A 23,662-nucleotide genomic window follows, 5' to 3' on the forward strand; every position below is an offset into this window, starting at 1 on the left:
CCATGATGCAGCTTTCTTTAAAAATGAAATCAAGAAATGTGTTACCAAGAAACTGTGATGTGAGTACAGTGTGTGCAACTTAAGTATTTTTACTTTTCTCAAGCATATTTTTTAAGGATCTGTACTTGATCAGAGTGTTTTTCTTTGGAAAACTTTTAATTCACTACATTCAAAAGCATATACACTGCAAAAAATGACTTTCTTACTTAGTATTTTTGTTTTATTTTCAGTAGATATATAAAAAAAAATCTTAAATGAAGATGTATTTTCTTGATGAGCAAAATGACCTAAGAAAATAAGTCGAGTTTGTAGACAAAAACTATACAATTTAAGTGAATTTGTGCTTAAAACAAGCAAAATTATCTGCAAATGGGTATAATAAATGCAAATGTTTATTATTGGCAGATAATTTTGCTTGTTTTAAGCACAAATTCACTTAAACTGTATAGTTTTTTATCTACAAACCAGACTTATTTTCTTAGGTCAATTTGCTCATCAAGAAAAATCATCATTTTTAGATATTTCTACTGAAAACAAGACAAAAATACTAAGAAAGTCATTTTTTGCAGTGTAGTATCATAGCCTACTTTTGTATTCCACAACTGCGGCGGCCGCCGGCCAGTGACTTATCTTTTCGAGGGGCACAAATTCAAAGTTGTCGTGTGTGTTGCTCGTCATGTAAAAATATGTGTTGGTTGTCTCACTTACCACTAAACTCTGCTTACACATAAGATTGTATCTGAGTATAAGATTGTAGTGAGTATCTGGCAAAGGTAAACGTCTCTTTTATCATAAACCCATTAGATGCATCTGCAGCAGGCATGTATTTTGACATGTCGCGTGATGCATATGGTTCACATGACACGCCAAAACACATAGTTTGACATGATGAGCCACACACGATGGGCTGAATACAAGTTGTGACTAGCTTCGCATTGTGCGCCCTCAAAAAATAAGTCCAGGCCACCACCGTTCCACTAGATTTCATTAAATTTAATTTCATACCTAATTACATTAAAACATTTTGTGCTTTTACTCAAGTAAATCGAGGTTTTACTTAAGTTAAAGTAAGAAAGCACTATTTTTAATGTAATTATGTAGTTAATGTAAAACAAAAACTCCTATTTATTAAATGTAGTGGAGTTTGGAATGTAGTGATTGAAGTATTTTCCAAGGAAAAACACTGATAAAATACAGATACTTGAAAAATGTATAACCTTCTTACAGTGGGGGAAATAAGTATTGAATGCATCAACAGTTTTTTCAGTACATCTATTTCCAAGGTTATTCACATGAAATTTTCACCAGACATCAGTATTAACTTAAGAAATCCACAAATATAAAGAATTCACAACAATTAATATGCAATAGAGTTGTATGACACAGGGCATAAGTATTGAACACGTTAAGAAAAGGCTAGTCACCAAGGCAAGGAACCAGCTAAATACATGTGTTTAGAAAGTAATTATATGTCCTTTCTGTACAAATGATTATCAGCTGGGTTAGTAAATTGATGAGCTATAAAAAGGCTTTTCATTACCAAGGTGTCACACAAGAAACATCTCATAATGAGTAAAAGAAAGAGCATTCCCAAGACCTGAGCAACCTTGTTGTTCCGAAACATATCGATGGAATTGGATACCGATGTATTTCAAAACGTCTGAATCTTCCTGTAAGCAACATTGGGGCCATTATCTGCAAGTGGAAGCAATATCACTCTATCATCAACCAACCACGCACAGGAGCTCCTCGCAATATTTTAGAGTCAGAAGAATAGTCAGAAGAGTAACCCAAGAGCCAAGGACCACTTGGAAAGGGGTCCAGAAAGACTTGGAGGCAGCAGGTACCATTGTCACAGAGAAAACAATAGGCAATGCATTCCACTGTCATGGCCTCTTTGCACGCGCACCCCGCAAGGCTCCATTACTGAAGACAAGGCATGTTGAAGTTCATTTAAATTTGCTGCAACTCATTTGGACAAGCATACAGTATGAAATACTGGGAGAATGTAGTCTAGTCAGATAGAAGCAAAATTGAAATTTTTGGTTGTCATGCTACACACCATGTTTAAAGAAGAAATAGCACTGCACATCACCCTAAAACACTACACCAACAGTGAAGTTTGGAGGTGAAAGCATCATGGTGTGGGGCTGTTTTTTAATTGCATGATACTGGCAGACTTTATCTTATTGAAGGAACAATGAATGTGTCATGACCGCAGACAGACGAGTGATAACCAGATGGCAGCGGATCCATTTGCAGTAATATTTATTTAAAGAAAAAAACAAGATAGAACAAAACAAACATTGGTAACACGCGGTGACTCGTAACATGAACATAACATTCAGAATGGACCGTACAAGACAGGGGAAACGGAAGTGACTATATACACAAGACAATTACTAATGAAAACCTGGAAACAATGACGTGACTAACAAGGGGCAATGAATTACTAAGGTTACCAATGACTGGGCGGAGACAAGATCAGACACAGGGAAAACAGGCAAGACATTAATCAAAACAAGCTATACATGACAGAGCAAGAACTATGAACATAGACAAAACCCCAATGAATTAAACAAGACATGAATCAAAAGGAAAATACAGAAGAACCAAACAAATAAACAGACAAACCCGGACAAAATGGAGCCCCTTACTGGGAGATTATTGGGAAGAATCTTTAGCCATCCACCAGGATGATGAAGATGAAATGTGATTGGACCTTCCAGCAGGACAATGATCCACAGCATTCAGCAAAGGAAACTATCAATTGTTTTCAGCTCATCATTTTACTAACCCAGCTGATAATAATTTGCACAGATAGGAAATATGGGCTGCGTTGAAAACTTAGGCAGCTGACTTGTTGCCTCTCTTCCTCAAAAGGCAATGACTACAGTAGAATGAAGGCAGCTAAGAGAAACGCTTTCGGACACACTTCAAAGGCAACGTGTTTAAAATATAAACAGAGAGCCCCTTTAAAGCAACACTATGTAGTTTTTTTACCTTTAAATAATGTCTCTAAAATTATTTCAGTGATAGAACAACTTTTAACTGGACAAATTGTACTGTTGCTGCAACCTGAGCAACCTCCTAGCGGCTACAAGCACACTCTGAAAGTGGCGGTGGAGGGTAGGAAACACAGCCCCGCCCCTTCCCCTGCCTGCAGAAGATTGTTTGGTACCAGGCACTGTTGCGCTTTTCAACCACATGGGGGAGCTGTAAGTCACTTTTACATGGAAACTACATAGTGTTGCTTTAACTAATGACATATTTGAAAACTACAACACATATTTCTCTTTAAATGCAATTAAAAGGTGTAAAAAGTGAAATTATACATTTATTTACACTAAATTTGTGCTCCAGCCGCTTTCTTGGCCGCCATTTTATTTTTTCGAAGTCAACCGGGCTCGACCAATCACATTCCCTATGCGCGCACACGCATAGAATTGTGGGACAAGATCTCAGGAGGCAGGAAGTAAGCCTAACATTGGATTCGGACATGCCTTGATGCCTTTCTGCCTTGGAAAGCTGCTGCAGAAGGCAGCAATTTAGAGTTTTCGCACGCAGCCATAATTACTTTCTAAATACTTTTGGATTTCAGCTGGTTCCTTTCCTTTGTGACTAGCTTTTAACATGTTCAATACTTTTTTCCTGAATCATATTGCACCTAACTTTATTTATTGACTTTAATGTTGTGAATAATTTTTATATTTGTGGATTTCTTGAGTTAATACTAATGTCTGCACTGTAAAAATTATTTGCTGCCTTAGATATTTTTGTTGAATAAACTTAGATTTGCAAGTTATTTCAACTTACTATTTTTATCTTGACTAGAGATGACTTGTTATAACTACAGATGAGTTGTTAAAACTAATTATATATATATATATATATATATATATATATATATATATATATATATATATATATATATATATATATATACACTAGTCAACATTTGAAGTGGATCAAAACCTTTCCTAAAAGTTGTCTTAAAACCAATACCCAGTACCCTTTCTTGTCTTAGGACAAGTTTGATGAATGTTTTTGATCCACTTCAAATGTTGACTACTATATATATATATATATATATATATATATATATATATATATATATATATATATATATATATATATATATATATATATATATATATATATATATATATATATATATATATATATATATATATATAAAATAAGTTGTAGCAACTCATCTCTTGTCAAGATAAATAATAATAAGTTGACTTGTATGACTTGTATGAGTTGATTCATCAAAAGGAAATTAAGGCAGCAAAGATTTTCTACAGTGGGGGGGGGGATTGCATGTGAATAACCTCATTGGAATTAAACTGTATGTACTGAATGTTTTTTTTTTTATGTGTTAAATACTTATTTCCCCCACTGTAAGTAGTAAGTAAAAATACTTCACTGCCCCACTTCTAAAGACCTTTATCTGGTGACAAAATTGAGATTAAAAAGCCTCCTTACGACAAAAAGCATGTTGACATTTATCCAAGAGAGATTACTTAAAAGCTCCGGGCCTTTTCCTATATTACAGATTGTATTACAGATAATATGGACCAGGTATATCAAATAATCATTGATGGACCTTTTTATAGCCCATTAAAGTGAAAGGCTTTGAAATGAAAAAGCTTAGCTTGCAAAATCATACAAAGACTCTTGGGATCAGTAGTCTCACGTCAGCCATATCATTGACTAATCTGCTCGAAACTACCTGCGATTTGATCTCAATGTGTTCTCTAAAACCACAATAATTAACTGATCATAACTGAGCACAATGAATAAAGCTAACTGGGTTCTCATAAAACTAAATGAAAACAAATGATACCTGTTACAGAACAAAGTGTTCATTATCATTGTCATTATAACTTCAAGGGCTTAGAAACTGAAGCTAACTAGGAGAACATTAAACAAAGACTACTTAAAACAGTCTTAGTAGTATTTTCCGTTTTAAATAACAGATGTTTATTCAGCCTTTGGCAATCTTATGCCCCAATTTTTTTTTTTAAATCTTATAAGTCACATTGGAAGTCTTCACATATTTTAGCCTTTAAAAAGGTCCTGATATTTGCCATCTATCCCAGTCTTAGAGTTTTAGTCCTACAAAATAAAAATCAATATATTGTATGTGAAACTCATGTACGTAAACTTGAAATGTTCCAGTTGTGTGCGAGAAAAAACAGAGAAAAGTCAAGGCAAAGATCAGTGAATGCACTTTTGATTTCCAATCATTATGTCAAATTATTCAAAATGAGTGAAAATAATGTTTCTTTTTGTAGCTTTAGGATAGATAAACATGTCTGACATTTAATATCAATAATGAATGTAATTTCCGTCAAAGAATGTTATTGCCTAATCTGAGATGTGATAAAAATAGGTGGTAATGTTCATGCCATTCAGAATAAAACACAGATTTAAAGGGACACTCCACTTTTTTGAAAATATGCTTATTTTCCAGCTCCCCATAGAGTTAAACATTTGATTTTTACCATTTTGGAATCCATTTAGCTGATCTCCTTGTCTGGCATTACCACTTTTAGCAATGCTTAGCATAATCCATTGAATCTGATTATACCACCTAGGGACTATTTTCAGGCGCTGCATAATATCTTTGCACCTCCTGCAGCCATGTTACAGCAGCAAAGTCATTGATTATTACGCCAGAATGAGATTATAGTTCCTAGCCATATCTGCCTAGAAAATCACAACTTTTACGTTTCTGTCAGTCTTAGTACACAATATAACTACAGAAGAGTCAAGTTTTAAACGGGAAAAATAACTCTTTGGTTATTTTTGAGCGCAATGCTAATGGTCTAATCAGATTCAATGGATTGTGCTAAGCTATGCTAAAAGTGGTAGCGCCAGACCCGGAGATCAGCGATGGATTTCAAACCAGTAAAAATCAAATGTTTAACTCTATGGGAGCTGGAAAATTTGCATTGTTTTAAAAGTAGTGTCCCTTTAATATTTGACATTGTTTGTTGACACATAAAAAACTAGTGAGAGTATGAAAAGAGCTCATAGTAGAGAAACTTCTGTTGCTCTTTTTAATATGTGACGATGTGCTGTCGTCCATCACCTCAATGTGTTCCTTTCAGCAATGCCATATTTCTGCAGGGAACAGATATTAGAGTGAAAACAGGCCTCCCTCTCATTTGTCACCAGCGTTTGGGTAATGAACGAGGTGGATTGGATGCACTTGCTAATTATATATAGGACAAAGAGCCAGCCAAACCCCAGAGTGAAGGTCTCTCAACGCAATTGCAGCAAGAACTTTGATATAGAAAATGCAGCAATGTCTTGAATTTGTCATTGAGTAAAAAACGAAATCCATAAAGATGCTCATTATCATCAGTGATGCAATCATCTCTATAGTGGAAAGTCAGAGAGAAATGACATGTCCTTATTCATCAGCTGGCATAATGAGCTCATTTGGCAAGTCACCAGTGTATTTCTGCAGTTTTTACTATGGCCTAAAATCTGCTCATTTATTGTTAAAATGGTTTTCCTTCTTTTCGTTATATTTTCAATGACTAGTCTGATTTGGTAAGCACATGCTTAGATTAATCTATTAATCAAAAATGTCCCATTTCTTACATTTTCATACTTTTTGTATCCTGGTCATCTTTACGGGAAAAGCGATGTCCACCATGACATTTTTTCCTACACCCAAACCTGTTCATCTCCCAGTTTGGTTAGAGCTGATGATGGTCCTATTCTCACAGCAAAGCTTTAATTAAATTGCTCCCTGAGGCATGATGGAGCTGAAATCTAGTTTCAGGGGTGAGTACGTTACAAGAGCTGCACGGCTTACAGCCTGTATGCCTGGTTGACTTAAAGTATACACACCAGACCTTGTAGACATTTTGCCCTAATTCAAATGAAACAAATGGCCATCGTAACTACACCTTGTTTCCTTACCTCTTTCTTTTTATAATTAACCTTCATGTCAGTGCTCGTATTAGCAGTATTAGAGTTGAAAGCTAAAGTGGTCTGTGAGGAAACTACAGCATTGTACAGAAAGACTATTCTTTTTTTTTTTTGACACAATAAGATAATGACACCATCAAACTCCAGCTCCCTGTTGCATATCTGACCCAATGTAATATTCTAATACCAGATCTCTATGCTATAATACGGATATATTTAAATGAGAATACGTGACATTTTGTTAACACTTGGGTGCTTTTATTGCTGTTCTCTAGAAGGCCAAACTCGCTCATCATCAGCAGTATAAACTTCTATAATATCTCTCCACAACTCCAGTAAAACAGTGACACGTGTCAGAAAGCTTGTAGCTTGAAAAGTCCATGACGAAATATGATGTTATCTGAGTGTTTCTTTGAACTGTTGGCCATTCTTCAGCTAGTCTCAGGCTGCCAGCATGTTCCTCATTAAAGTTTGATTGGAGGCGCTTTGGTCTTTGACTTCAGAGAGAGCTAAGTTGATTGAGATTGTGAAAAGGAGGTATTAGTGTGATTAGAACTCTAACACTTAATAACCTCCATCAGTTAAATTGGCATTCATGCAGAAATATGTTTAACTTCTGTAATATTGAGGTTTAAGCTAACATTTCATTTAAGCGAAGAAATCTGATTAAAATATCAATTATCCATTAGACTATAAATATTCCATGTCAATATTCTCAACTTTGGTTGCGCCGACTTGAGCTAAACACAATCTATCACACCAACCTTCTTTAAAAAGGATAAACCTCTGACCTTTCAACTTTAAAGGGGCCATGGCATAAGACTTTTTCAAGATGTAAGCTAAATCTTTGGTGTCTCGAGAGCACATATGTGAAGTTTTAGCGCTAAAATACCATATAGATAATTTATTATAACATGTTAAAATTGACACTATGTAGGTGTTGCAAAAATGTGCCGTTTTGGGTGTGTCCTTTAAAATGCAAATGAGAGGAAGAAGTGCAAACACTGATCACAATGATGGTGGTTTGATGCAATTCAAACTCAATTGTGTTGTCAATTATTTTTTTCTTTCTCTCTGCACTAAATGGCTGTGCCGTGGTTGGATGGTGCAGATTAAGGGGTGGTATTATTATAATAAGATCTCCTTATGACATCATAAGAAGAGCCAAATTTTAATGACCTATTTTTTCACATGCTTGCGGAAAATGGTTTACCAAAACAAAGTTATTGGGTTGTTCTTTTTCACATTTTCTAGGTTGATAGAAGCACTGGGGACCCAATTATAGCACTTAAACATGGAAAAAGTCAGATGCCATGGCCCCTTTAACTGTAAAATAATAATAGCTGAGGACTTTGGATACAAATTATATGTACAGTATATTGCTTACAGTGACAGCTAATAGTTTAAAGTGCACCTATTTTATTGCTAAAAACAATGTTATTTTGTGTATTTGGTTTAATACAATGTGTTCACATTGTTAATGGTATACAAAACACATTATTTTCCATATACCGTACATTTTTGAAGGAGCTCAGATATCTGCATCAGAAATGAGATAATGTCTAAAATCTGTTTAATCCTTCACCATACAAAATACAGTTTTTTGTTTGTTTGTTTGTTTTTGCCAAATTTGTTTTCTGGGTCTGCATCCGAAATCCTTATATTTTTATGATTTATAAAAAAAATGTTAAAGTTTAAAAAAATGTAAAGTGAACACCTGATGCAATGGTTAAACAATAAAATGTATACATAAATTAGGCACTTTTAAAAGTATAAAAAAATATGATTTTATAGCAAATATTTTGTGACCTAAATGAAAATTGTAAAAAAATGTGTATATAAATCTGCTTATATACTATAGTTGAAGAAACACCCAAACATTTTCTCAGACTTTCCACAAAATCATACGGTCATCACTGCCTGCAGGAGTTTGGCTTAACTCCACCGACTGCAGGTAAAATCAGACCATTTATCAACTTAGAGCAGCCCACCACATCTGCACTGAACCCAAAGACACTCTGTGTTTTAGCTTGCTTATCAGTTTTTCATTTGGCTTATGGGGTTACATCTTTAAATGAGAAAACAAAAATGCATTTTATCTTGGGCTGGAGTGAATGAATAGATATAACGTGTTTAATAGGGAGGACCTCATTTATTGTAAACATTCTGGGGGAGAATGCGATTGTACAATGTGTGTTTATCGAGTATCTTTGATGCAATCTGTTGCCACAGGCAGGGAGCTGTAGTTAATTGGTTTGTGGTGAGATATAAGGCTTCTGATGCAATTCAAGACCCCTGCCAGGGAAACCTTGAATCACAGTAATATTATTCAGAAACTCCCACAAAGCTGAGCCAAAAGACTTTTCTGTCAACATAATGGGACCAAGAAATGGCCTCAAATAGCCCGCATTTCATTGTTTTTCTTCATCTAACATCATTGGTGTTATTTCTTTGGAAATGTTATTATATAAAAGGGTTTAGATAGATAGTGACTATTTTTGAAATATTAACCAATAATACTTTTTACTACAATACTACTATAATGCTGCAATGTATTGTTGAAAATGTTTATATGAATTGGTAGAGCATTCGCTAAGCAGTCTTTTAAATTAATACATTTAAATGCATAATGTTTTTAAAAATGTTTATGGTGGAATGCCCAACTGTTTAAAGGGACACTTTTTTGAAATAGGCTCATTTTCCAGCTCCCCTAGAGTTAAACATTTGATTTTTACCGTTTTGAACTCAGCCGATCTCCGGGTCTGGCACTACCACTTTTAGCATAGCTTAGAATACATAGCTTAGAATAATCCATTGAATCTGATTAGACCATTAGCATTGTGCTAAAAATAACCAAAGAGTTTTGATATTTTTCCTATTTAAAACTTGACTCTTCTGTAGTTACATCGTTTACTAAGACCGACGGAAAATTAAAAGTTGAGATTTCCTAAGCGGATATGGCTAGGAACTATACTCTTATTCTGGCGTAATAATCAAGGAATTTGCTGCTGTACCATGGCTCCAGCAGGCGCAAGATAATACGTAGCGCACGAAAGTTATTAAAAGTTACTAAGGGGACTACTTTCGGGCACTGCGTAATATCATTGCGCCTCCTGCAGCCATGATATGGCAGCAAAGTCCTTATATCTGCATAGAAAATGGCAACTTTTAATTTTCCATCAGTCTTAGTACACGATGTAACTACAGTACAGAAGAGTCGAGTTTTAAATAGGAAAAATATCAAAATCCTTTGGTCATCAAAATAATTTTTTGCATGATGCTAATGGTCTAATCAGATTCAATGGATTTTGCTAAGCTATGCTAAAAGTGGTACCGTCAGACCTGGAGATTGGCTGAATGGATTCCAATATGGTAAAAAATCAAATGTTTAACGCTAGGGGAACTGGAAAATATATATATACTGCTATATTTTTAAATACATTGTAAGCTTTGTCAGTAGGAAGGTAATGTTTTATTCGCAGACACACATATTATGTTAAAATTCATGCATTAATGATGCAGTTTATGAAGTCTTCATATCACTTTTTTAATGTTTTTCATTTATTAAAAACAGCCAGATAGCAATTACAAAAATGAAAGTGACATTTCACGCTGCTTGAAAAGTCAACATTTTGTCAAATTGTAACATTTGTTTTCTAAGCAACCTAGCACAGTGTTGTAACAGAAAAACAAGCAGAATACATAGTTACAGATGTAAAGGAGACAAAGTGATCACATGAAACAACAAACAACAGATTTTACAAAAATGTAAACTTTATAACAAAGAGCATGATAGATTAGCCCCGCCCCCCACTTCAGTTCCTATTAACTGGTAGGCAAAATAAAAAGCATAATATATTTTAACATTTTTCTTTCTCTCTTGCTATATATACAGTATTTATATACATAAGATCATAGTTTAATGCAACAAAGTCAGGTTAACCAGCTGATGTAGAGACATACAGTATTCCACTGGTGTGATGTTAAAAAAATCGTGATTTTTTTCCAGAAATGCAGTGAAATTTCATAATGGTAGGCTTAAGGAAAGTAGTGTAGGTGGTGACACATGCCATTAGTTCAATGAAAGGCATTAGAACAGAACATTTAGCAGGAAAATGCCCATTTAAAAAAAACTAAAATAATGTGTTATCTCCCTGCTGAAAAAAACAGCATACCAGCAAGACCAGCATATGTTGTGTTTTGGTGCTGGTTTGCTAGTGAACACCAGCTAAACCAGCATCAAACCAGCATCAGCACCAGCATTAGCACCAGCTAAACCAGCATTAGCACCAGCATCCCATGCTGGTCATACCAGCATATGTTGTGTTTTGGTGCTGGTATGCTGTGACCACCAGCTAAACCAGCATAGACCAGCATAATTCCCATGCCGGTTTGATGCTGTTTTTTTCAGCAGGGCTAACCCTGCCCAGCAAAGTTTCAGATGAACTACAAACGTCAAGTAACTTTGAGACTTAGCACTGCCCACTGACATTACCAATAGAGGTCTTTTTAAAACGTTCATAGTTTAAGCTACAGCAAGATATATGGAGAGGGGGAAACACAAAGATATGTTGGAATGAGATATGTGCTACGCGGCATATTAATGCTCATTTCCTCGCACTATTCTATGGTTCATTTGCACTTTAATGAGGAGTTTAACCATTGATCACAATCACACTCACTTCTCTAATAACCACGTGTAGAAACAATAGAGCAGCCCACCAGTACAACAAAGGCATCAGTAAGGCATGTCACCAACTAATAATGCATATCATCTGGACTGACCTGGACTGAGCATTAATTCGAATTTTACAATCACAGGCATCTGCTGCTGAGAAAATGACTGATCAAAGCTTCCACGCTTATAAGATTTCATAAGTCTTATCGGGTTATACAGAACTGGAATGCAAATGCTTTTCTGCCTAAATGAGCCGGTGATACTTGCAAATGGAATCTGGGTATTTACACTTGCGTTCTGAAGTACTTCAATCTGATTAGTATTTGCAAATTTATATTTTTTATATCAACCACTCATCAGTATGGAGATATCAAAATGCTTATTTGGGTAAGTCTTTACAGGTGCTACCTTTCAGGTAGCTAAATAAAAACAAATAAACTATTTATATTTAAACTAATATTTGAGATCCATGTTGGGTGCCTGATCTATATTCTGTATGTAAAAGTTTTAAACGATGATGCTACAGTACATTACGGTGATATTCACATCTGTCAGCAAGACAATCAGAAACATGAATTCACAAGACACGTTTTAAGACACGTTTTACATCACAATACAGCAGACTGACCTGTAAATTATTCAAAAATATATGCAGCTGTAGTCTGTAAAATAGGGCTATGCCTATAAAGTTTGTATTTATTTGATCACCTTTGAGATTAAACACAAGAAGAGTCATCTTTCGTACACTTCCTACAACAACGTTAAAACAAATTTACATTTTTATAGTTCCACCTTGTGAAACACTTCCAAGGCAACTTTTTAATCTGCTCACAGGATGATACAGTGCCTTGCAAGGATTTTCAAAACATACATAATAAAAACGGAAATAAAAAATACTTCTGGGATACGCATACACTGCTCAGGTGTAATTCTGGCCCGTTTTTCCAGGTTAATTGGTATTTCAGGTTAGTCAGTGACCTGTGCACTGTGGTTTTCAAAGACAGATGGAGATTTTCAATTGGACTGAGATCAAGGCTATGACTTGGGGATTGTAGGAAATTCACCTCTTTTACTTCAACATCGACCTAATGTTTTGGATTACTGTCCAGGTGAAAGATTTCCATTTATTCTTTCTCTCTTTTTTAAATTACACGCCCAGTCTCAGCTGTAAAAGCATGCATACAATCATTGTGGGCACACAGTTATTATTAATAGAGAGTTATACACTATGGAATTTGGCAGGGAACGGCCTCTTTAGTCTAGAGAGTTACTACTATTAAAGTATTTATATAAAATATAATGTAAATGTAGGATCCTCCCTGACCAACTTACCATACAGGTCAGTAAATGGAAGGCTCTTGGTACACTTTAATTTATATTTAAGCAGTATCTAAAAATTGAATGATCATAAAAATTTTCTAATCACCCAACGACCCAGAGAACCAAGAGTTTTTTATGGAAAAGTTGTTTTTACATCACCTCACTTTTCATTGTAATGATACGGCTGGGTCATTTTTAACCATGTTGGGTAAATATTGGACTGAACAACACATGCTGGGTTAAAAATGACCCAATGGTAGGTTGTTGATGTTATGCAATCATGGGTAATAGGCATAAAACATCATTGGGTCAATTTTAACCCAAGGGTGTGTTTTGTCCAATATTTACCCAGCATGGGTTAAAAATAACCCAGCCATTTTTTTGAGTGTGTAAATGATGATTAACTGTGGAGCTTTTTAAGTCATTTTAATGATCCATGGGCTAAATGTAAGGCAATTGTAACTCCTTATAAGTGAAATTGTTACTTTTGCAAGGCATTGTATATTTGATTCTCTGTAAATTTCGAGCAATGTGAGCAAACCACTTAGCACCAATCAATATCTCCTAAACAGATCCTTCTCCTTTGGCTGAAACCTTAATCGTTGGAAGACATACAAAAAGCAAAAAGCCAGAAAAAAAGGTTATAAATAAGTTATAAATAAGCTATAAAAGCGACTAAAAGGACACTTCGTGTATATCTCAAACATGCAGGCTAAAGCACTTATGACAAACAAGCCCAAAGCTGAGGACAATTTTATGTTGTACAAAAAACAAACAGATAATAACATGTGCTGAACGTGTGAAAAAAAGCTTCTTAAGATCTATGGAAAGGCATTGGCTGTGATCCGGCAGATAAAGAAGATAAAGCTCTTCATAAGCTTTTACTTGCTGTTCAAAGTAGAGGAGAGTGGGTGAGATGTGCTATTGGGGAAACTGCTTGTTCCTGCACCAAAGTTTGTCACAGCTGTAGTCCAGGAAGGTACTTGGATTGAAAAATCATGGCTGTGAAGTAAGATGTAAGATACTAATCGGTTAATATGTTAAAACGTGCTATTTTTACCTCTATCTCATTTCTCGATGCGTATTTATAGAACAACTTAAAGGTACACTCCACTTTTTTTTTGAAAATATGCTCATTTTCCAGCTCCCCTAGATATCGAAACATTTAATTCTTACCCTTTTGAAATCCATTTAGCTGATCTCTGGGTCTGGCGCTAGCACTTTTAGCATAGCTTAGCACAATCCATTGAATCTGATTAGACCATTAGCATCGCACTAAAAAATAACCAAAGTTTCGATATTTTTCCTACTTTAAACTTGACTCTTCTGTTGTTTAGCAGCAGCCGAAAATAGTCCCCTTGGTTACTTTCAATATCAGGGGACTATTTTCTGGCAGTGCGTGATATCACTACACCTGCTGCAGTCATGTTACAACGGCAAAGTCATTGATTAATACACCAGAATGAGAGTATAGTTCCTAGCCATTTTTGCTTAGAAAATCGCAACTTTTTATTTTCCGTCAGTCTTAGTACACGATGTAACTACAGAAGAGTCAAGTTTAAAAAAAAAAAAATTGAATCTCTTTGGTTATTTTTTTGCCCGATGCTAATGGTCTAATCAGATTCAATGGATTATGCTAAGCTATGCTAAAAGTGCTAGTGCCAGACCCGGAGATCAGCTGAATGGATTCCAAAAAAGTACAAATCAAATGTTTAACTCTAGGGGAGCTGGAAAATGAGCATATTTTCAAAAAAAGTGGAATGTTCCATTAATTAAAACGTAGCATGGCTTATCCTACTTTTCCCAATGTGTGTGTAATGACATGAACAGCAGAACAAGGGTTAAATTGAAAAACACAGAGGAGTGAAAGTGCTGTTTCTTAATCAGGTCTGCTTTTTATCACAAGCTGAAGAAAATCAATAGAGACGACAGCAAATGATGATCCTGGGTCAGCACTCCGAGAAATTGACCTGGCATCAATTGTTTAAATGAACAGATTGGCCAAAGGCGTAAGCAGTATCTCATCAAAGCGCTCTAGCTCCTTGCTATTGTTCTTAGTGTATCTTGTATATGGTCACATAACACTCAGTGGCTGGATCATTGTCTCCAGGGAAAACAAATGGCACTGCAACCACGCTCACACTACAGATAAAAGCTGTCCTGGTTGAGCTGCCTAATGATGTCACAAGCTGACAGGAAAACGTGTTACGTACAGTACTGACAAATGTGCTTCATATACATGCAAGATGCTTCATGCTGTGCTCGATGATGAAAAACACAACAACACAGCGGGGAGATCCCCAGGGTGCTGCATTGTCTGCCGGTTTACAACGTTAAAGCACTCAGCTACAGTAGATAATCAAATTAACCTGCTGATCTGACAACAGGGATTGCGTACCTTTATCTTAAGAGAATTCAGAACACCGACAGGTTCTGGATGGGAGGGTCATTTTTTAAACAAGCGAGTTACGTGTAAGGAAAGTGATGGATTGGGTAACAATGCTTTGGATGCTACGCTTCATACAGGCACTATCTTGACATTGGAAATCAGTTGCAAACTTCACTGAATCGTTCACGTACATATACATCTTCTGTCAGCGGTATGCCGCCTACATATGACAAATAATGTGGAACCAACAGAGCTTTTGCAACGTTTGTCCCATTCTTGTCACGTTATTCTGTTTTTGTTCAATATGCAAATTTTGTATTTTCTCTGCCATGTCGTTTCAAACCCAGATGCTGGTTATTTTTTCAGAAACTGGGAATTAGCAGAATCTTCTTGCAGCTCTTATCTAAGCAATGACAGTTCATAGTGAGCAGATCTGTCAAGCCCTCCAAAAAATAAAAAATAATAATAATAAACCCACAGGGTTCGCAATGTCATGAAGATGAGTAAATGATGACATTATTTTCATTTTGGGGTGAGCTATTCCTTCCAGCTTGACATTAACAAATGCCTTTTTTTCACAGAAAAAGAATCATTGCATGTCATAAAATAATCGTTGCGTGTAAAAAGTGATATGCGAAAGTTCCTAAATGATCTAAAATTCAGCTGTTCAAGAAAAGCATATAAAGTGACATACTGTATCCCTAAAAAGATGCAAAATATTTGGGTTTTGGATTAAAAGCATTGATAGTACTGCAGGTCGGTGGAAAGGTCAGCTTCAATGGTTGTCTACGAGACAAAAATAACTAGCACAAGGCGAGATCCAGCATTGTAGGTAAGAGCATCAGTAGTTTTGTGATAGGAAACGTAAGCCACACACAACATTTCTCATCTTATTCCTGTCTCCAATGATGAAGAAGAAACAGAGCGTTGCATTATAATTGTAGTCCATCTACTCTGCCAAGTGTGTGTGTGCGCTCAGAGGAAAACATCTGCTACTTTGTTGTCCAGAGTGAAAAGTGAAAAGATGCAAAATCCACTATTTGCACACAGCAATTCAACACCAAATGCATACATCTCCTTATGGTTAGGATGGGACACTTACTGCACTCAAGCAACTGGGAATATGACACTGCAAGCAGAAGGATTCTTCTAGTCATGGGAAGTTGTTCTGATTTATGTTAAAACGGTAGAGATGGAGGCTGAACATTCCCGCGGTCATGATAGCTGCCACTCTGGACTGAAAAACTTGATTGGATGGGTTTTGGCCCATTTTGCAAAAACAGCCTTTTCGGTGATGAAACGGTGTCCACCATAGGGGGCGCTCTCGTGCAAGAGATACTCGGCGCATTCGTCACGACTTCCTGCTTCGTAGTAGTGGTACGGCACCTTCCTGTAATTTTCTGACCTGAAGTAACAGAGAGGAGTAATAAAGCAAATGTTATTCTTAGCATTTTAGTTGTTATAATTTGTGTTTTACACAATACATGATTATTTTTTTGAATTGATTAAAACATAATTATTAGTAGAGAAAAGCTTCCAGATGAAGATAAGTTACATTACACATAGATTCAAGTCATATTTATTTGTTAAGCGCTTTTCACGATACATATTGTTTCGAAGCAGTCTACTACGTAAAATGTGTATAAAAGAAATGTTTATACCAGTGGGGAGGCTACATAAGGGCCAGGGTGGCACTGACCCACTCAGATTGCCGGCTGGCCCACCCAGTCACAAGAGAAACAAAATAAAGCAGAAGAAATCACGCATAAATTACAATAATCTCTTTAAAGGACAAGTTCGGTATTTTACACTTAAAGCCCTGTTTTCAGATTGTTTATGATGAAATAGAACGGTTTTGACTGAAATTTGGACATAATGCTGGCCCGAGATTTTTGGGTGTTTGTTGTATCAGCCCCCATCTCTACAATGGCTGCATAGGTGCACTGGAACAATCCTTCCTAAAATGCATTAAAATTTCGTTTGCAAAGACGTGAAACTCACCGAGTGGTCAGGGGTGTTCACTGATATGCTCTCACAAAAATCGCTGCAAAAGATGCTTTCCAACAGGTGTTTAAGCATTCATTTTAAACTTGTGGACCTATTTTTCCAAACGCCTCACACTCGTATATTCTTCCGTGGAGAGTTTGAATAATAAACACTCCAGGCCAATTGGTGGCGATAATACGCCTTTGCCAATTGCAAGAATAGAAACAAGGTTCCCGGCGCGGACTAATACCGTACCTCACAGCACATCTAATACAAGTCAATGGAGTTGGACAAAAACTACGATAAAACCTGTTGGAAAGCATCTTTTGCAGCGATTTTTGTGTGAGCATATCAGTGAACACCCCTGACCACTCGGTGAGTTTCACGTCTTTGCAAACGAAATTTTAATGCATTTTAGGAAGGATTGTTCCAGTGCACCTATGCAGCCATTGTAGAGATGGGGGCTGATACAACAAACACCCAAAAAAATCTCGGGCCAGCATTATGTCCACTCGGTGAGTTTCAAGTAGTGATGCACCGATGTATCGGCCGCCGATATTTATCGGCCGATTTTTGATGAATTTGAAACCATCGGCATATCGGCAATAGCACGAGAAAGGCTGATACCGATTGTTTATTAATTAACTGCATAAAGAAATCCATTATATGTAAAAAAAATTAGTTAATGTTGTTAATAAAATAAATGCTGAATTGCAAAAACCACATTTGAAGGTTATCGTGCTCTCTTATTATATTTGTTTTAGCTTAATTTGTGCCTCTCTTATTATGTTGGTCAGTTGAATGTTAATCAGATCCAATCCATGTTCAGTAAAAATAATTTGATGCAGAAATAAACTAGCTAATAGACCAACTGTATAGTATTGTATACAAGTGTTTAATATCGGTATCGGCATCGGTATCGGCCAGAAGATGTCTGTTTAAATCGGTATCGGCCCAAAAAATCCTATCGGTGCATCCCTAGTTTCAAGTCTTTATAAATGAAAGTTTAATGCATTTTTGGAAGGATTGTTCCAGTGCACCTATGCAGCCATTGTAGAGATGGGGGCTGATACAACAAACACCCCAAAAATCTCGGGCCAGCATTATGTCCAAATTTCAGTCAAAACCGTTCTATTTCATCATAAACAATCTGAAAAAAGGGCTTTAAGTGTAAAATACCGAACTTGTCCTTTAATAATAATCACTCAAATACGCAGCATTTTAAAATAAGTAACTATATAGAAAGCTTATAATTTGCATGTATTTCTAAACCTTGCAAATGTTAACATTCAAGCCATTTTAAACAATTTGACTGCAATAAGACAATTTGACGCACACACAAACTTTAATGAATACAAACTCAAGCTCGCGTATGTAGACACACGTTTCTAAAAGTGTGCAAACACAAAATCTCTATGCGCTTGACAGAACACATACACGCAAAATTATCCCGAAATACCACAGTCTTGGCAAGTATTCTCATAAAAGAGTGTAAGTTATGTCTTAGAGTGAACGCAAACAGTTCAGAAAGAAATCAGAAGTTAGTCAAACAACAGAAGACAAAAGGAAAATCACATCTGTAACTTTAAAAAAAATATATTTAATTTATAGAATGAAGAAGACAATATTAATTTCATTATATTTCTGTTCCGAAATACTAATTTGTTCTTTACTATTTCTATATGCTTTAAATTTCTTGATTTGTTCTTATTTTATTTTCCTAATTTCCCTTTTAACTGATCTGAAAAATTATTCCATGACTCAAAATTTTTTTATGTAATCCAATCAACCACTACTCTATTGTTAAATTATGTAATGTAAGAGAGTAGGCATTAAGGTCCACTCTATTTCACAGAGGTCCACTCGGTTTAAAATTTCTGGTCTCGCCACTGATTTATAAGTTACAAAAGTCTGTTATCAGAGGTGATTTCTGTAAAAATCATATATGTTAAGCGGCAGTGAGCTCATTTAAGCAATGATTATATATGTAGACCTCAGATGCAAAACCTGCTAATCTTTATCAGACTTTTAATGTATTCTGCCTAAAAACCAGTATTTCTGAATGGCCAGACGGAGGGATCAATCAGGTTTGAAGCAAAAGTATTTGATGAACGTCAAATGCATTCATATGTGTCGAAAGCCTTCGGTTACAATCATTATCTCATTTTTGATGGAGGTGGCATTCGTATCTGAACTCTTCATATTATAATCATTCACATATATTTGTTTTCACTACAGGCCATCTCCAGTGACGACCAGTGACTTCTTTTTCGAGGGCGCACAATGCGAAGCTCGTCACAACATGTATGTATCCCATCATATGTGTGCCTCGTCATTTCAAAATATGTGTCCGGCGCGTCATGTAAACGTATGTGCATCACATGTGATGTCAAAATACATGCCAGCCGCAGACGCGTCTAAGGGTTTATGATAAAAGAGATGCTAGATACTTGCTTAATCTCATGTGTAATTAGAGTTTAGTGTTAAGTTAGTGTTTTGCGAGTAGTTTGTGATCACGACCATCTCTTTTATCAAAAATCCTTTCGATGCGTATGCAGCAGGCTCAAATTTTGACAAGAAGGATGATGCACATAGTTCACATGACGCAACAAACACATATTTTGGAATGACGAGCAACACACATGAGACTCCGAACACATTTGAATTTGCGCCCCTCGGAAGAAAAGTCACAGATCGCCACTGGCCAGTGCCATCCAGTATGAAGTCCAGTTTTCCATCTGTTTTAGGAGGTGTTCACACAAAACGTGTTTGTTTGTTCTGTCTGTGCTTGTTTAATTGAAATGTTGCATTGATTTGCTTCTTGCCGTCTTGCATCTGTTCAGAAATGAAACCCAAGATGCCTTCATTCTGTACCATTACTGTTTATTGCCTTGGTCCAGCTGTTTTTGAATGCAAGAATGAATCCTATGTGAATGGCTTCTGCGTTGCTGCGGTTGGGTGAAGCGTGATGCCTGTAGTGGCAGCTGGGCTGTGATGATGACTGCAAAATTTGTTATTGATATATTTTTATGCTAGTGGTACTTCATGTTCAGATTGATTAAAGGGACACTCCACTTTTTTTTTTAAATATGCTCATTTTCCAGCTAGCCTAGAGATAAACATTTGATTCTTACAGTTTTGGAATCCATTCAGCTGTTCTCCGGGTCTGGCGGTACCACTTTTAGCATAGCTTAATATATTGAATCTAATTAGACCATTAGCATCGCGCTAAAAATAACCAAAGAGTTTCAATAGTTTTCCTATTTAAAACTTGACTCTTCTGTATTTACATTGTGTACTAAAATTTTCTAGGCAGATATTGCTAGGAACTATACTCTCATTCTGACGTAATAATCAAGAAATTTGCTGCCATAACATGGCTCCACTAAGCGCAATGATATTACGCAGCGCCTGAAAATTGTCCTCTGCTATTGAAAGTAACCAAGGGGACTATTTTTGGGCAGTGCGTAATATCACTACGCCTGCTGCAGCATTGTTACATCAGCAAAGTCCTTGATTATTACGGCAGAATGAGAGTATAGTTCCTAACCATATCTGCCTAGAAAATCACAACTTTTCATTTTCCATCTGTCTTAGTACACGATGTAACTACAGAAGAGTCAAGTTTTAAATAGGAAAAATATCGAAACTCTTTGTTTATTTTTTGCGCGATGCTAATGGTCTAATCAGATTCAATGGATTATGCTAAGCTATGCTAAAATTGGTACCACCAGACCCGGAGATCAGCTGAATGGTTTCCAAAACGGTAAAAATCAACTGTTTAACTCTAGGTGAGCTGGAAAATGAGCATTTTTTTTTAAGTGGAGTGTCCCTTTAATACAAAATTGTCTTATCATGAAATTTTTATAAATAATTGTCATAATTAACTTATGGTATTTTGTTCTGTCAAAATATTAAAAGGTACAATTTTTAGTATATTTAAGCTCCAACCTTTTGTTACACTATCATCAAAGCCTCAAAATCTTCAAATCCATAAGGAATAAGCATGCGGTGAAATGGTAGCTCACAGTGCCAGTTTTCTAACAAATGAATTCAATTTTTCTCTCCCTGTAGTACCTGTTGAATTTTAATTACTAGAGATCCAGTGAGGTCAATTGCAACAACAGCTTACACATTATGCCAAAACAGACACTTCCCCGCTGAACTGCCTTTTATCAAAATTACTCTGTTGTGATCACTGTTTTCTAATTTTGCAATCTTTACAGGTTACTGGGAGATGCTGTGAAATAAAAAATGGCTAATTGTTTTGAAGGAGAATGAATACATGTCTAGATAAACATGCCAAAATAGCTACTATATAAACATACTAATCACATCATCACATGCTTTGCTTATCACATCTATCGACAGCGGGAAAGACATGAGATTGTTACAAACACCCTCATTAAACTGGAGACATAGTGTGATGTCCATTATAAAGTGAACATCTAAGATAATCTCATGATGACAATTTGTTGGCAACTGGTTTACAAGGTCGCTAATTCATATATATTCATAAGGTCCTAGTTGTGTGTTTTTCGCTGCACTGACATGGGGTTTAGGGGTGGTTTTATTGTTTTTTTTTTTTTTTATAATTGTGCGTCTTTGTGCAATTCACATCGTATAAAATCCACCTTATAAAATGTTAGGAATTTCTGTGAGATCAGGCTTTCAGAACTTTAGCTGGTAAATAACAAAAAACTTTTATTGACACACAAGGCAATGTATTAAATAAATAAATAAATTATAACATAATTAAAGTATAATTATGATCAAAATTATAATTATATACAAGTATATATTTTTCTCTCTTTTGTATGCATTTCTGCTTATTAATTTTACTGCACCTAAATTGGTGTTGCTGCTCAGCCACATAAAAACTATAAACTTAATTACAGCACAGCATGACAATGATTGGCCATAATTATTATCATTTTAGAAATGCTTTTAATTCAAACAGGAATTTGATAATGACACTATGTGTTGCACTAAAAGTATTTATCGTTATGGCAATACCATAGAGACAATCCATCTTTAAAATGATGTTATCCTTCCTATTTCATAAGCTTTTTGGTCACCACTCTGTAACTGTATTACGTCTGTCTTGATGCTGCTTTTATTAAATGTCTTACTTGCAGTATGTGTCGTTGATCATCCCGTAGACTCGGATCTCCTTGCACATGTCCATTGCCAAAATGAGCGTAAACCAACCGGTGCTCAGGTATGAACCTGACTGAATCCTGAAAAACAGGAAACCACCATAGTATAAATCATTCTCCATGTTGGGTCTCACTTCAATATGTGAGATGAAAAAATGATTATTATTAATGCTCTGGCAATTATAAATGGCACTTTAAATGACAGCACAGAGGTTTGAGTCTAGGCATGTTAGAATTACGTGAATGCCAGGGCCTCCTTTTGTTCATTTGGAGACAGACAACATCTCAGAAATATTTATTTCAAATACTAGCAAAGCAGGAGAAACCATAATAAATCTCTTTAGATGTACTTCACATTTCAACATTTATAAAAGAGCATCAACATGAAATATTATAATCCTTTATAAAAATAACTGCTGGTTCCAGAAAGGAAAACAAAAATCTCTTGAAGAGGAAAAATGAAGCACCATAAATATGTATTATATAGATGCATTACAGCAATACATAAAAGCTAATACCATACAACGCTAGGTGTTTACATTTTGTAAAACAATCGTAAGTGGTGCTTGCCTGTGCAAAATGCTAGGGTGTTGGGGGTGGTTTAAAAGCATTGTTATGTGGCTGCGAAGGTGTTTTGAATGGTTGCTTAATGGCCCAAGAAATAAGAGCCACCCTCAAGTGTATGATCTTCTGGTCCCTAGATACGGTTCAGCTCCCTCCTTCATTCCAATTTCAATGTCATTTTCCACCTGTTTATTGTCCGCAAAAAAACTAAGCCTGATCACACGAGAAAAGTAATATCTATGTCTGACTCATATGTGACCCTGCCTGGGAAACCTAGCTTAAGTTATTTTTGTGATTTTTTTGTGAATGATAGGAGCATGCGAGGAAACACTACATAAAAGCTATAATCAAATAATTTACACTGATCACACAAAAACCCAACAAACACCGACATTCGAAAGTTCGGTGATGAGATTAAAAAGACGTTTGCAGGTGTTTGTACACTGTAAAAAAATTCTGTAAAAAATTTGCAGCTGGGTTGCTGGTAATTTACTGTAGATTTAAATTTATGTTATTACTGACAACATTTTGTTCAAAGTTAAATGAACATTTAACATTTACAAGTCTTTGTCTTTACAGAATAAAACTAGAAAAACAGCATCAAGCAAAACG

At 35.8% G+C, this 23,662-nt stretch overlaps 1 protein-coding gene across 4 annotated transcripts in view; it reads right to left on the reverse strand.

Moving 5' to 3' along the window:
- Window positions 1–10,487: 10,487 nt before the first annotated feature.
- Window positions 10,488–23,662, reverse strand: part of st6galnac3 (ST6 (alpha-N-acetyl-neuraminyl-2,3-beta-galactosyl-1,3)-N-acetylgalactosaminide alpha-2,6-sialyltransferase 3) — a 71,336-nt gene continuing 58,161 nt past the window's right edge. For 3 of the 4 annotated variants that reach the window (XM_065269704.1, XM_065269677.1, XM_065269686.1), the window contains 2 exons: window positions 22,460–22,567; window positions 10,488–16,746 (listed from right to left, as the gene is read on the reverse strand). In XM_065269704.1, the coding sequence (XP_065125776.1) occupies window positions 16,557–16,746; window positions 22,460–22,567 (298 nt within the window). In that variant the 3' untranslated portion in view covers window positions 10,488–16,556. Of the gene's footprint in view, window positions 16,747–17,002; window positions 17,057–22,459; window positions 22,568–23,662 lie in introns of all 4 variants that reach the window. The other variant, XM_065269696.1, reaches the window with a different exon arrangement.

The sequence above is a fragment of the Paramisgurnus dabryanus genome, chromosome 6 (genome assembly GCF_030506205.2).
Source record: "Paramisgurnus dabryanus chromosome 6, PD_genome_1.1, whole genome shotgun sequence".
NCBI lineage: Eukaryota > Metazoa > Chordata > Actinopteri > Cypriniformes > Cobitidae > Paramisgurnus > Paramisgurnus dabryanus.